The sequence below is a fragment of the Cynocephalus volans genome, chromosome 8 (genome assembly GCF_027409185.1).
Source record: "Cynocephalus volans isolate mCynVol1 chromosome 8, mCynVol1.pri, whole genome shotgun sequence".
Lineage (NCBI taxonomy): Eukaryota > Metazoa > Chordata > Mammalia > Dermoptera > Cynocephalidae > Cynocephalus > Cynocephalus volans.
In genome coordinates, this window is record NC_084467.1 from 142532338 (window position 1) to 142548115 (window position 15778).

Here is a 15778-nt window from a genome sequence, read left to right on the forward strand (position 1 = left end):
CATCCCCTCCCCTTTTCTCTGCTCATCTTTTGCCTGTTTGTCAGAAAAAAGAAGTTTTGTGTTTTTTTTTTAAAGCAATTCTAGGTATAAAATGCATTTGAACTGTTAGTAATCTTGTAAAATTTCTGAATAAACTTCCTTCCTCTGCTTCCTTTGTGACAATAGAGAACAAATTCAGATTGCCTTGGACCAAATTTTATGCCCAGCAGAAGAGAGGTAGAAGAGGTTTTGGTAGAAATTTTCACTTTTATATTTTTTGATTTCTTAGATCAGGGATTAGCAGACTTTTTCTGAAAGGGCCACATAGTAAATATTCTAGGTCATGCAATGTCTCCCACAATTGTTCGGCCCTACCCTTATGGCCAGAAAGCAGCCATAGACAATGTACAAACAAATGGGTGTGCTTCAGTAAAACTTTATTTACAAAAAAATAGGTGGTGGGCTGAATAGATTCAGTATGTGGGCTATGGTTTCCCAAGCTCTGTTTTAGAGTCTAGGTTACTGAAGGTGCATCTTAAGGCTTGAGTCTGGAAGGAGGTGCGACCAGTGATTCAGAGTGTTTCTAAAATGCAAAGAAGTGAAAGCACACCCTATAGATTAGGTGTGAATGTTGTGAGATAATTTAAAATCCAGAATATAGTCTGGACCTTTAGAGTATTCTTATAATTCTTCAGTCTCGTTCTCTCCCCTGACTCTTCCTCTTTGTTCCTCCCCCTCCCCCTCCCTCCCCTCCCTTCTTCCCTCCTCTCCTATCTATATGGACATCAGGTACTGTACTCTTAAGCCCTCCTTTTATATATATTTTTAAAATACCTGAAATTTCTTCTCTGAAAAGTAAATATTTCTACACTGGTCTTTAACCAACAGAATGTAAAACCCTCCCTGAAAATGCCAACAGTACCCGACACAGACTGGGATTAAACAAGTCTAGGCTTCGAGACAAAGAAGAAAAAGTGTTTTCTTATCTTTTTGAATGTACTGAAGCAGAAGTTAACTCTTTGCTCCCAGATTTGTCCCTTACCATTGAGAATTGCTTGTGGTCCTGCATCATTTTTTTAAATATTAGTAATTATTGGTGGGGAGGGAGGGAGACAGGAGCCAGAGTGGGTGGGAAGTTTGGTTTACAGGGAATCTCGACCAATATCTGCATGTAAAGGATACCATTGTGAAATCCCCAGCAGTAGATGGGTTTTCTAAAAATGTTTCCGTGTGCCTGAGAAGTAGGGTCTTGAGGATACAAGTCGGATGATAGAGGAAACTGGCATGGAGAAAAGTTTTGGGGAGTTTAGGTTGAGCTGGTCCAGTCATCCCAACGAAGCCTGGTTGGCTATAGAATGAGCAGCCCCTGTGGAGTTTAACTTCTGTATGTGTCTTAAAGAAGATAGACTGTTGTTATTCTGGTTCGCTGCTTATGCCTACCCTTGACACTAGCAATACATTTTACTTTGAAATGCATGATTTGTGAAAGTCAGAGAGTCCAAGTTCATTCTACAGTGCAGCACCAGGGTCAGAAGCCTTTTTCTTCCTAAACCTTTAAAGGTTGAGAACCAGGATGGAGAATAGTATATAATAGAGAATATTTCTCAAATGTAATTGTACATAAAAATTGCCTACAGTGCTTTAAAAATTACAGATTTGGGGACCTCACATAGAACTTGTCGAGATAAGGCTTAACAATTTGCATTTTTGAAAGGCTTCTAGGTGATTCTAATGGCTAGTTTGGTACGTTATCGTAGGCCAGATTATGGGAACTACTGTAGCAGGAAAGCTTAGACCTGGGTTGGCTCTAACGGGAAGGGGCTTTCCAGAGCCCCTGTGCATTTTCAACTGTTTGGATACCAGAAAGCTCTTTTAGTCTGGATGCTTACAGTGATCCTGGAAATGTCCATTACTCCTTCTGTCTTGAGGGGAATCTTTGGGAAGGCTGTCCCAAAGAGCTTCACTGGGAGCTAAAGTGTACCTCCCAGACCCACTGTAATCCATCTGTACCACCAGAAAAAGTCCTCACTGGTCAAGGTAAATCCAGCTGTTACACTGAATCATTCCCATCGACATAAAACATGCCATCTCCCCACCTTAGAAAGCAGTTTCTTCTTGAACCCCCTCTTTTTTTTTTTTTTTTTTTTTTTTGTCTTTTTGTGACCGGTAAGGGGACCGCAACCCTTGGCTTGGTGTCGTCCGCACCACGCTCAGCCAGTGAGCTCCCCAGCCATTCCTATATAGGATCGGAACCCGCGGCGGGAGCGCCGCTGTGCTCCCAAGCGCCGCATTCTCCCCAGTGCGCCACGGGGCCGGCCCTTGAACCCCCTCTTTTACCCTCCAACTACCACCTCATTCTTCATGGCAGAATTACTTGGAAAATGTCTTTATCAGCTGTCTCCAATCCCCCTCAACCCGCCATTCTCTCTGGCTTTCATTCCTGTCGTTCTCCCAAACCATGTATCTAGGTTAGCAGTGACCTCCTGGTTATTAAATCCAGTAGCGAATGCTCGGTTTTCATCTTTCTTAAACGTTCAGTGAGAGTATTCGATTCAATTGATTACTCTCTTCTTGGAAATTCTGGAATTCTCCTCTGTCTGTACTCTTTCTGCTTCAGTAGCTATTTATTTTAGTTCTCCTTTGCTAGGTCCTCCCTGGCTCCCCTGGCTCTAAAAGTTGGTATGTCCCAAGACCTAGGCCATGTACCTCTCATCTGTATCCCATGGCTTTGAACACTGACTGTATGCTGATGACTTCCAGATTTCTCTCTCTTCCTTGGACCTCTCCTTGAACTCTAGACTTGTATGTCTTAATTGCTGACTTGACATTTCCACTCAGATGTTTCCTAGGCATCGCAACCTTATCACATCTGAAATTGAACCCAGTTTCCTTGCTCGCCATCCCCACACCTGTCTCAGTAAATGGCAGCTTCGTCTTTCCAGTTGCGTATGCCAGAGTTTATACCCCACATCCAATTCGTCAGTGAAACTGGTGCATTCCACCCTCAAAATATGTCTGGAATCTGATCACTGCTCACTACTTCTATCCTGGACCAAGCTACCATTATCTCTTGCCTAGATTATTACAAAAACCCCTTAACTAGTTTTGTTTCTCTGTAGTCCCCTCTGTGGTTTTTTGTTAATACAGGAGCCATAGTTATACTTTTAAAATACTAGTCAGAGCACAGTACTTCCTTGTACAAATTCTCCAGTGGATTTGTATCTGATTCAGAGTAAAAACTGAGTCTTACAGTGGCCCACAAGGCCCTATGTGATGGGCAGCTTCTCCCTCCCTCCCCTCAGCTTCTCTGATTCTACCTGACTCACTCTTGCTTTCGCAACACTGACGTCCTCACCACTCCTTGAAACTTGCCCGTGTGCAACTCCCTCAGGGTATTTGCATTTGTCATTCCTAGAATGCTCTTCCCCCAGACATTGCACTGTTTCACTTCTTCTAGTCTCTGCTCAAATGTCACCATATCCATGTCAGCAAGGCCGTCTCTGATAGCACTGTATTAAATAGTGCTCTTCCCCTCATACATTCTATCCCCACTTTGTTCTTCACCATCATCTGACACATAAAATTTTTATTTTTGTTTTTGTTTTTAATCTATCCTTTACACTACTGTGCTCCCTACTGGACTGTAAGCCCTGTGTAAGGTGTGACCTTGTCTGTCTGATTCTCCCCAGTGCCTGGGACAGTCACTGGCTATAATAGGTGCTCAGTAAATATTTGTTGAATGAATGGAAGAATTTAGACTTCAGCAATTATCAATACCAGTCGTGGCTGTTAACCTTGTAATGGGTGGCTCTGGTAAGAAATCAATAAGCATTTGTGGAAACTGAGAAATACATTTCAGTATTTAAGATACCTTATTATATTTGTAGTTATTTCTTCTTTTTGCAGATAGATGCAAATGTACATGATCTAGGGGATTTGGGGGCCAAGTTTATTAGGAATTAAACCATAGAGTAAAAGGCACTCTAGCAAAATGAAGGATTGGAGTATTCTAAATAGCTTGTCACAGTGGACTTTTGCTTAAATTCATTTAGCAAATAGTTGTTGAATAAATAAAAGTACACGATTCGTCAACTTTCTGTGACTGTGTGTGATTGGGAATTATTGAGTTGGCCTTAGTCTGTTATCTATCATTATGACTAGATATTTGAATCTCTTTTTTTCCAATCACATTATTGTTTTTGCAGTATTCTTTTACCATGCCTTGCCCTCCTGTTATGGAAGAAAGTCAAACTATAGCCAATTCTCAATAGCATATTAATGTCACAGAACAAGAAATAGCTTCCCATAAAGTCATGGTGTCTTTTTTTTTTCATATCTTAACAATTATACATTTTTAAAATAGTGGATTTTACTTATGTAGCTTATATTTCATTGCCTTTTCATTTATTTTATTTCTTTGCTGTTATAATTAACTTGTTTGCTTTCTTTATGTGACGCCATTAAACTTTACATGTCAGTCAATTCCTTGTACAGTTAAAACTTTGTGCAGCAGAGTGAGTGAATTTTTTCCTCTCCTTGGATGAGTGGGAGTAAATGCTGGCCTCACTCCTGCAGCTCAGCTGAAGGATTTTAGGCATGTTTGTGACCTACTAGCCTGAATTGGGGCTGGTATTGAGTCTTGTAAGCATGAGGTTTGGGTTAAAAAGGCAATATTCCCCAGTTCTTGGCTTGGAATTTCACTTGGGAGTCTTTTCTCTTTTGGTGAAGATATCAAATAAAATGGCAAAGATACCCCGATTATGATAAATTTATTTTATGTTTTGGTCATGGAAAATGTCTGTAGCCTCTAACAGTGATTTGCACCTATTTGAAATTACCCTCCAAGCATGTTTGACATTCTAGTGTTCAATTAAAAAAAAATTCTCTGTCTGTTCACATAATAGCTGTCTTATGATCTCATATTTAATTACCATGTTAGGTCAAATCATTTTTGGCCCTTCAGTTTGCTGAAGAGTATATGGCATTTTTGGATGTTGCAATTGGGCAATGCAAGAAGAAAGATTTTATTCTTTGAAGATTGCTACACTAGGTTAGTGCTGTGGTCTTAATCAGCAATAGCATCGAATGCTGTTTTGGGGATGACAGAGAGAGAGTAGAACTGCCTTCTTTGGCTTAAACTTTACATTTGCTACTTTATGGAAAAATCTGATTTCTGTAACAGATTTTGGATTTGTTTTCCCCAAAATCATACCATCTATTTCAAAACTTTTGTTTTCCTCTTAGCTTCATAGTCATACCAGTTTTTGTAAGTAGCCTTTGGTATAAAATTTTACTTGCTTTTCAAAAAATCCTAAAGTGGTTATCTTTACTTCTTTTCTCCTATCTACCTGCTTTGTTATATTTCATATGACAGCATAGAATTGAAACTCTCCATATCCCGGCTGTGCTCATCTTAGCATGTCTTTCTGTCATTAGCAGTGGTACAAGTGTGAGAGGAAGTGCTTATTACATGTACTTGGAAAACATGACTGTTAAAGACTTTTGTTTGTTCATTTGAAAGGGACGCTTTCTCAAATTGTAAGTTCCATTGCATTTGTTGTAATAAATTTAGTTAAAAGTTACTATTTTATGCAATGCTGTAAAAATTGCTTGTCCTCATTTGTAAGTTGTACTGATTTAAATGTACTTTCTATGGGATTGTCTTCTTGTACTGTTGGCATTTGGCTGATTGGCAAGGGAAGAGCCATTTAAAAGGAGCACTGACATTTAAGGGAAAGGAACAGGATAATAAGTTTTTTAAAACAATCTATTTTGAAGATGAGTTTTAGGCAATAGAAACTAGCCCTTCAACGGGCAATTAGGTCTGAGGTTTTCAGCAGTTGTAATGACTCCACCGTATCCCATCACCTCAACACATTCTGTATGTGCTCAACTGTTCCTCTTTGTGCTTTCTGATCACCCGTCTGTGCCTGCTCGAGGATCCACATTCAGCATTAACTTGGCCCCTAAGTTGTCTTAATTAGTAAGGCTCTATTTATGCAGTTCGTCTGCTGAGCTGGAACAATAACAGCTGGTATGCAGCTGGACACGTTGTCCTGGGAACTCTTGTTTCAGCCAGCAGTTATGCTAACAAAATTGAAAACATTTTCCAATAGCTGCTTTCTGTGACTACTGTTTGTGTTGGCTGTTTGGAGAATCCCATGTAGTAGCCTAAACATACACCAGTTCTAATTAAGTTTGTGCTACAGCTTTATTCAAGTTTTATGTTCCTAACATCAAGTCTGGCTGCAAGGAGGACACTCATTTTCTGATTTCTAAAGAGTTAGAACAATAGTGAAACAGAGATTCCTAATTTGATACTTCAGAATGAACTAGTTTTTTTCTTCTAAATCAAGCCACCGATGGAGATTTTGAAATTTTGTAAAATTCTGTATAGCCATTGTCATTCATTACTAAACCATTAAGAAGGTTGCTCCACAAGATCCTCATGGAATTCTTGTGAGCTGCACATAACAGAGAAGCATTTATGTTCTTCTGCAGTCATACTTGAACGCAATTCTAAGACAGGAAGAGTTTCTCCCCTACTCAGAGATGAGAAATACTTTACCACGTAGGAGGCTAAACAGAATTCCTTGGCTTGGCCTTGCGTGAACAAAGGCTGGATTCTCATTGTTCAAGCAGACCCCTCCCCTTCTCTCATTCCTGCAACCAGCATGAACTGTAGGATCAGAGCAGGAAGTATTAGTTAATTTTGTGTGTTTCATTCTGAACATCTGCACTTGAGGGGTTTTTTTGTTGTTTATGGAAGCAATATGGTGGGGGGCAGAGGGGCAGTAGAACATTCAGAAGCTAAATATTTTCTTAAAGGTGTGTATATCCATGGTTAGTCTTCATGTGCATGAGTGGGAGGTGAGGAGTGGAGGATGTTCTAGTTGTATAGTTGCTGGAATACATGCAGAATTGTACTTACTGTTCCTTAGTCATTTGGCTTGGCTAGTTTACCTTAAAGGCATGCTGTCCACTTTTGCTTGCTCTTAACGGTGTGTTGATAATATAGTAGTGTCATTGCACTGGAAATCAGCAGACCTGGTCCTGTTTTCTATTCACCTACCCACTTACTGGATCCTCTTACTTCATCAACCGTGAAATGAGTGGGACGGACAGATAAAGAGCAGGGAAGTGCAGTGAGAGAGAGAGAAGATGGTAGCTCTCAGTTGTAGCTTTTTAATGGAATAAAAACAAGCTCCTTAGTTTTCTAGTTCTTGGTTATCCATGGTTAACAGGTAATTCTGGATAACACAGATAACTCATACCTTGGCCCCTCCCTTCTATTATCTGTATTTGCTTCCTTACTTATCCAGACTACATTCCAAATTTCTTGAAGTAACTTTAATTCCCTTGTCTTGTCTTTATATTATACTGGTAAAGGGGGAGCTAAATGCTGCTGTACAAAATCACACCTCCACAGAGATATCCGTACAAAGTCATGACCTCCTACCTCTTCTCTGCCACCTTGGCTTCGCCCTTTCTTTTCTCTAGTCAACTTTTTTTGCTGGTCTTAAAGTTTCTACATTTCCTTCAAATGTACCCCACCCAACATTCCTCACTGGCTTTGCCCCCAACCTTTAGCAGGTACCCTTGATTTTCATTACACAGAAGAAAAAAAAGTCATCGTTACTGCTGTTTTAATTTCTGTCTCTTAAGACCCATGAAGTTACTTGCATGTGCACCCAGACAGAAAGCAAGGAGGCAGATTTCTTCCAGTGTAGAGCAGTCCTCCAACCAGCACTGAATCTCACTCTTGTTTCCCAGCCTGTGTTTTCATCCTTTCCCTCTCTAGTGACTTGAGCACAGCAGCATTTAATACACCCTCATCTCTTCTATCTAAGAAACAGTTCGTACAGAAAAATCTTTCCTTGACCCTGTGTCCTCACCAACTATCATCTTCTCCTCGTTCTCCTCCCCTTTGGCCAGATGTCATGGCAGGGTGACTGCACTCACTGTGTCTGTCTGCCATTCAACCTTGATTCCAACGCTATGATACTTGCCCTTGGAACTGTTTTCAGGACAGCGGCGACCTCCTTGTGTCTTGAAGCCGATGGACACTTCTTAGTCATTACCTTACTTGACTCTCAGCAGACTTTTCCACCGTCAGTGAGTCCCTCCCTATCAGCCTCTCTTCCTGGCTTCCGTGACATTTGCACTGTTTTACTTGTCCTCCCTCTGGCTGCTCCCTCACAGTCTCCTTGTCATCTCATCTTCTTCTGCATGACCTGCATGTGTTGGTGCTCCTTGGGGCTGGTCGCACAAGTTAGATCTCTTCTCACACAACATACTTGCCTCAGGGCTCTCAACAATACCCAAATCTTCAATATCTAAAACGTGCTAATGAATCTCAGATTGGTATATCTAACTCCGATGTCTCTCTTGTTCCTTCAGACCCCTTGCATTCAGCTCCCCACTAGACATTTCCTCCTGTGAAGGTGACCTGCAAGCACCTCAGAACTAGCGTATCCAAAATTGAACTCATGCCACCTGCCCCTGCCTCCAATCCTGCTGAACCTCCTCTGTTCTCTATGTCAGGGAATGGCACTACTCTCCATTTGGTTACTTTTAAATCTATATTATTAATCCTTCCACCTCATGGAATGAGAAAAAGAAGCTCTGACAAGGAAACAGAGTACTCACAGTGTACAAGTAGAGGACGCCTTCAAAAGTGACTCTCAAAGCCCCTCACCCTCTATCAACTACCAAGTTACTATTAATGCCGGCTTCCTGTACCTCACTCACATCCTTCTGTTTCTCTCCATTCCACTGTCCCTGTTCTCAGTTCAGCCTCTGTCATTTCTCCTACTTTACTGCCACATCTTCTTAACCTCCCCATCTTTAGCCCCGTCCCTTCCAACCTAATCTCCACACTATGGCCATAGTGATCTTTCTAAAAATTAAATCTGATCGTGTGTTTCTTGGTGTAAATCCTTCCATGGCTGGCCGTTGCCCTTAAGTTCAAGTTGTTCCCTAACATGCCGTCAGGCCTGGCATGTTGTACCTTTTATTTCCCTCATCTCCAGTCACCCTCTCTGGTTCCAGCTAGCTACGCTACACATCTCTCATTTTGCCAGTGATCACTACTCTGTGTTCTCTGTACTTTCACACATGCTTTTTTATCTGCTCTGACAACTGGTCCCTGTTTGCTTAGCTAATTCTAAGCATTCCTCAGGTCTTGCATTTAGATGCCACCCCCTCTCAGAAACATTTCTTGACCTCACAAATCTGGGTTAAGTGACCTTCCTCCCTGCTCCCCAGATGCAATGCACTACCCCTGTCATAGAATCATCACGTGGAGCTTAATGGTTTGTAACCACTCCTGGTTGACTGCAGCTCTGGTGGCAGTGCACGTGGCTGTCTTGTTGTGGGGATGTGTGTGAGCCTCTGGACAGATACAGGGCTCCTTTTCCTCTTCCAACTGTGGTTATAGGTTAGAATGAAAAAGGCAGCTCTGAAGATGAGACTTAGAGCCAGCAAAGCCTGGCCAGCGCCTGCAAGCTAGGCTGCTGCAGAGTCAAATGCTAGCAAAATTGCTTTTTGGACATTTTGCCCCCTGTGGCTCTGCGTCTGCAGTTGCAGCGAGAGTGGCCACATACGCCTATTTGACTCAGAGTGTGGCATTGTAGTGCAGGTTTTGGTCTGAACACAGGATACCCTGATCCATTTCAGCTTCTCTCTGTTAGCCCAGTCTGCTGCAGGTTGGGTTGCTAAAGAACAGTGAGCTGTCAGAAAGGTAGAGAATAGAAAAGCAAGGGTAATATGTAATCCATAGGTTAGTGAGTAAGCCTTTGAACATCCCAAGCCACCAACTCCTGAGTAAAACTAAATCAAGACACTTTGGAATGTCTGAAGTGGGGAATGTCTGAAGTGCCATAGACACTGTGCTATAATCCCACCCTCTTTGAAAGGTGACATCTTGACAATTTTGATACAATAAAGAAATACAGGTTAAACTTGCATTGTTTTGGTAGGTGGTATATAAAACATTTTTGCATTACCTATATCCAGGCAAATGTACTGTCTCCTAGGTAGAAGATCCGTATTTGTATAATATCCTTTAGCAACTGTACCAAATAGTCCCTGGAACAGTCAGGTCCTTATGTGCAAACATATCCAGGGTCCTAGTTCTGCAATTTTTTTCATCAACCCTATTATAATAATGCTTTATATTTGTAGAATTTTATAATTAATCAAGTGTGTGCAAGATCTTAGTTTGATCTTCCACCAACTCGGAAATCATGCAGGTGGTAAATGAAGGAGCCAGAACCTGAACCAAGGTCTCACAATACCTAGGCCCAGGTTCTTTCTATCATGTCACATGGCTTTGTGTTAAAGATTGTATATATGTGAGTGAGTTTCATGTATGTGGGGGACAGTTAATCAAAGGTCTGGACCAGTTGAGAAATAGAGTCAGATAGGGCTATTCATATCAGTTTTACTGTAGGTAAAGCTGGGTTGAAAAACGTGGCCTGGACACATGGCTTCCATGGGTTTTCTGCTGTTGCACCCCTGAACCGACTTCACCTACCCAGTCCCAGGTCCAGCAGCAGGAAGCAGAGGCTCCCAAAGCACAGAGACAGAGCCACTGTCTTGCACTGAGGAGTGCAGGAGAGGAGAGGACAGCTCAGGTGGCAGCTGTAGAGAGAAAGTGAAGGGGATTCTAAGCCACACACGGATAATCACCCCTTGTCTCTTGGGACTAGGGGGTACGATGAACAGAAGGTGGCAAAAGTCTGTCCTCAATGCTTCTAAGAGGGCAGGAGTTCCTTTTCTGTGGGCTTTATAGGAGAGGGCTAGGACGGTTCTCCCTGAGGAGTTAATTTACTTGGGAGTGGGAGAGCTATAAACTCCTTAAGTACAGGGATCCACTACATCCAACACATCCTGTCCCCAACATATATAGCAGAAGGCTGAGCATGTAGTGGTCCCTAACAGATACCAGTTGACCAAACTGCAGCCTTAACTATAATGGAGGTAGCAAAGCATAGATGGTATTAGGGATAGGAAGACCCAATGTGTGAATGAGTGGTGATTAAAAACAGTTGCACATTATCTCTTACCTACCTGAAGACACACAGGCTGGCAACCAAGCCGTCCCAGTCATAAAACCGTGCCCTGGCTGTTGTAGGGAACAGTCTGACCCAGTGACTCTTCTTCCAGAGAGAGGATAGCCATCCACTCCCCGCTTTTCCTGCCCTTCCCTGCTCAGAGCTCACTTCTCGTATATTCTCTTTGAACATATCAGACACAACCTCTTTAAACCTCCTTCCTCCTTTTCTGTCTTTCCCCCCATCTCTTTGTTCAGCTACTGAAGGAGATTTTTTTTTCCTTTTCTATTCTACTCCCTGCTCCATCTTCCAAACACTGTCCTTCCTTTCTCAAATTTCTGTTTCTTAACTTGGTAGATAAATAGAAGAATAGTGCTGATAGTATTTTTCTTGCATCAAGAGTTATGTTATCGTTAATAAAGAATGAGTTTCTAGGGCCTGCCCATGGCTTACTCGGGGGCGTGTGGTGCTGATAACACCCAGGCCATGGGTTCGGATCCCTATACGGGGATGGCCAGTTAGCTCACTTCGGAGAGCGTGGTGCTGACAACATCAAGTCAAGGGTTAAGATCCCCTTACTGGTCATTTTTTTAAAAAAAGAAAAAAAAAAAACAAAACAAAACGGAACGAGTTTCTAAAAGTCTTGCAAGTGCCCAGAAGACCCATTTAGAAAGCAAATATTTTCTTTTATATCATTTAATTAAGCTTTTGCTGAAATACCAGCTTTAAGAAAAAAATGTGCTTTTTATTCAGTTTTATTTAATATTATATGTATAATACTAATATATACTACCAGCTTTTTTACATTTATTTTTTAATTTATCAACATGCAGTGTAGTTGATTTTTGTGGCCCTTTACCAATTCTTTCCTTTCTCCCCTCCCTCTCTCCCCGTACCCCCCATCAACATCATATTTGTTCACTTATTATAACAAGTTCAAGGAATTATTGTGATTGTTGTGTCTTTTTTCCCCTCCATTTATTTGTTTGTATATTTATTTGTTTATCTTTATTAGCTCCCACATGTAAGTGAGCACATGTGGTATTTCTCTTTCTGTGCCTGGCTTATTTCACTTAACATAATTTTCTCTAAGTTCATCCACGTTGCTGCGAATGGTAGTATTTCATTCTTTTTTACAGCGGAGTAGCATTCCATTGTGTAGATATACCACATTTTCCTTATCCACTCATCCAGTGATAGGCATTTAGGCTGGTTCCAACTCTTGGCTATTGTAAATAGCACTGCAATAAACATGGGAGTACAGTTATCCCTTCGATATGATGATTTCCATTCCTTTGGGTGTGTATGCCCAGCAGTGGGATAGGTGGGTCATATGGCAGATCTATCTGTAATTGTTTGAAGAACCTCCATACCATTTTCCATAATGTCTGCACCATTTTTCAGTCCCACCAACAGTGTAGGAGGGTTTCCTTTTCTCCACGTCCTCGTCAGTATTTATTATTCTCAGTCTTTTGGATATTAGCCAGCCTAACTAGAGTGAGATGATATCTCAGAGTGGTTTTGATTTGCATTTCCCAAATACTGAGTGATGGTGAGCATTTTTTCATGTGTCTATTGGCCATTGTGTATCTTCCTTTGAGAAATTTCTATTCAGCTCCTTTGCCCATTTTTTAATCAGGTTACTTGGGGTTTTTTGCTGTTAAGCTGTTTGAATTCCCTGTATATTTCAGATATTAATCCTTTGTCAGATGCATATTTTGCAAATTTTGTCTCCCACTCTGTTGGTTGTCTTTTCACTCTGTTAATTGTTTCTTTTGCTGTGCAGAAGCTTTTTAATTTGATATAATCCCATTCATTTATTTTTCCTTTGGTTGCCTGTGCTTTTGGGGTCCTATTCATAAGGTCTATGCCCAATCCTACTTCCCAAAGTGTTTCCCTTATGTTTTCCTTTAGGAGTTTTATTGTTTCAGGATGTATATTTAATTTTTTAATCCATTTTGAGTTGATTTTGGTATATGGTGAGAGATACAGGTCTAGTTTCATTCTTCTACATATGGATGTCCAATTTTCCCAGCACCATTTATTGAAGAGGCAGTCTCTTTCCCAGTGTGTGTTCTTGGTGCTTTTGTCAAAGATCAGATGGCTGTAAGTGCATGGGTTGATTTCTGGATTCTTTATTCTGTTCCATTGATCTTTGTGTCTGTTTTTATGCCAGTAACATGCTGTTTTGGTTACTAAAGCTTTGTAGTATAGTTTAAAGGCAGGCAGTGTTATGCCTCTGGCTTTATTTTTTTTTTTGCTCAGGATTGCTTTGGCTATTCGGGGTCCTTTGTTATTCCATATGAATGTTAGAATTGTTTTTTTCCATTTCTGAGAAAAATGTCATTGGTATTTTGATGGGCATTGTGTTGAATCTGTTGATCAGTTTGGGTAGTATGGACATTTTCACAGTGTTAATTCTTCCAATCCAAGAGCATGAAGTATCTTTCCATCTTCTTGTGTCCTCTTTATTTTCTCCCAACAGTGATTTGTAGCTCTCATCATAGAGATTTTTTTCACATCCTTGGTTAACTTTATTCCTAGGTATTTTATTTTTTTGGTGACTGTTGTAAATGGGATAGCTTTCTTGATTTCTTTTTCTGCTAGTTCATTGTTGGAGTATAAACATGCTACTGATTTTTGCATGTTGATTTTGTATCCTGCAACTTTGCTGAAATCATATATCAACTCTAAGAATTTTTTTGTAGTCTTTAGGCTGTTCTATATATAATACTACCAGTTTTCATTGCAAACAGTTTCAACAATGCATGTCATGAACAGGCCGTTGTGAGCCAAATTATGAACCCAACTGTAATTTGTCATTTTGTGGGAAAACGTATACTGTTTCAAGTTATATAATGGCCCATTGAACACAAGCAATGTGTTTTCTGGAGTCTTCTTAGTCTAATGTGCACAGAGTGATTTATATCCTTTTTGACAAGTTCCATACCAAACTGGAAGTAGAGGGTATTTCTTATCTTCATACATATGACTTTTGAACTTTGATGTGTTTGTCCCATAGGAAAAGCTTTTGACATTACCTATGTGCGCCTCAAGTTCCACACCAGCCGCCCAGAGAGCTTCGCCATTTACAAGCGCACGCGGGAAGATGGGCCCTGGATCCCTTACCAGTACTACAGTGGCTCCTGCGAGAACACCTACTCGAAGCCAAACCGTGGCTTCATCAGGACAGGAGGGGACGAGCAGCAGGCCTTGTGCACCGATGAATTCAGTGACATTTCTCCTCTTACTGGGGGCAATGTGGCCTTTTCAACCCTGGAAGGAAGGCCCAGCGCCTACAACTTTGACAACAGCCCTGTGCTTCAGGTAGGCACTCACAGATTGGCTTGGGAGCCAGTTAGTTCTACCATGTACTAGTTGTGGGAAGATTAGCGTAGTGGACCACAGGCCTCACTTCTAAGCTGAGGGGTACTAGTAGAATCTATTCCAGTAAGACAGACAGCTGGATTTTGTTCTGCTCTCCTGCGCACTGTTAATAAGTGAAGGAGAGTAGTTTTATTCTTACTGCCTGGCTGATATTTGTTCTTTTGCACTTACAAATGCATCCTGGGATGTAAACTTTACAAGTTTTTTTAAAAGTTGGACAATTTTAACTTCAGTTTCTGTACTTCAGGTGGAAACTTGCTTCTAATCTTTTGAAGAGGGTAATTGACCTAATCTACCCAGTTTTCTTGCATCCTCTCTTACCTCTTTTTTCATATGACAAAATAAAACATATTTTTAAAAATTAGCTGGGGGAACAATTGAAGCAAGATGTTTAATAATGTCGCCTTCCTTTACAAAAAAATTTTGATTGGGTCTGTCTGGCACTGTTGCCGATCATTATGAAAATTCCTCATCACCTAAAAGGACAGGTGTTAGTAACAGGATATTAATCTAGGTACCCTTGGTATTGGGCTTAAGCATCATGATGGAAACCTATCCTTGTGGTTAACAATAGAAAGAATAAAAGATTTCTTTTTTCTCATGAATTCTATATGCATATTCCTTATGCACCATAATATGGAATCATTCTGTATTGCTTAGGTTTCTGGCTATGTTCTGGCTGTGTGACTATAGAAATATTAGCGAGCCCCATGCTATTCTTGGCACATTAACAAAGAATTGGAGACACTGCTATCATGTGGCTGAAGTTAACATCTGAATGGGGGCAGCTTATATTAATTGACTGAGACAAGAAAGAGTGGATATGAGTTTGCAAATGCTGTGTACATTTTATGAAAAGCTGTTGTGATTTTTAAACAGGAAACCCCCGTGTTCTTCTGGGCTCTCTACTTTTACATCTTCTCATTCTTTCTCTCTGGAATTTATTAGAATGTTGAAGGACTCTTTTTTTCTGATTTGGTTGTATGCTTTTGGACAGTGGGAAAAGATGAGAATAAACTTCTCTGTGGGTCCAGTTGCCCCTTTACATTGTATTTCTCTAGCTTTCTGGGAGTTCATGTGAAAAGTACTTGGTAAACTCTGAGGTTATGGTGGGCAATGAGTATGTTTGCAGAGGCCTTTTAGAAAAGTGGTTTTTGCAATGGAGAGAAGACATGTTCAAAATAAATGACAGAAAGAATAGCTGATTTTGACAGATGATAAAGCAGAAGACTGAATGCCTAGGGCAGAGTGATCTACAAATACACTTGAAGTTGATCAGCTAGCAAATATTTGCCATCCTTGTTTCTTTCTACAGCCAATTATAGTATTTTTCTGTCCTGGAGAAGCAACAGTGT

At 40.8% G+C, this 15778-nt stretch overlaps 1 protein-coding gene across 1 annotated transcript in view; it reads left to right on the forward strand.

Annotated features, from left to right (window-relative positions):
• LAMC1 (laminin subunit gamma 1) overlaps positions 1-15778 on the forward strand; it is a 139014-nt gene that overhangs the window by 76736 nt on the left and 46500 nt on the right. Inside the window, exon 2 of the mRNA XM_063103683.1 lies at positions 14059-14363. Coding sequence (XP_062959753.1) covers positions 14059-14363 — 305 coding nt within the window. The remainder of the gene's footprint in view (positions 1-14058; positions 14364-15778) is intronic.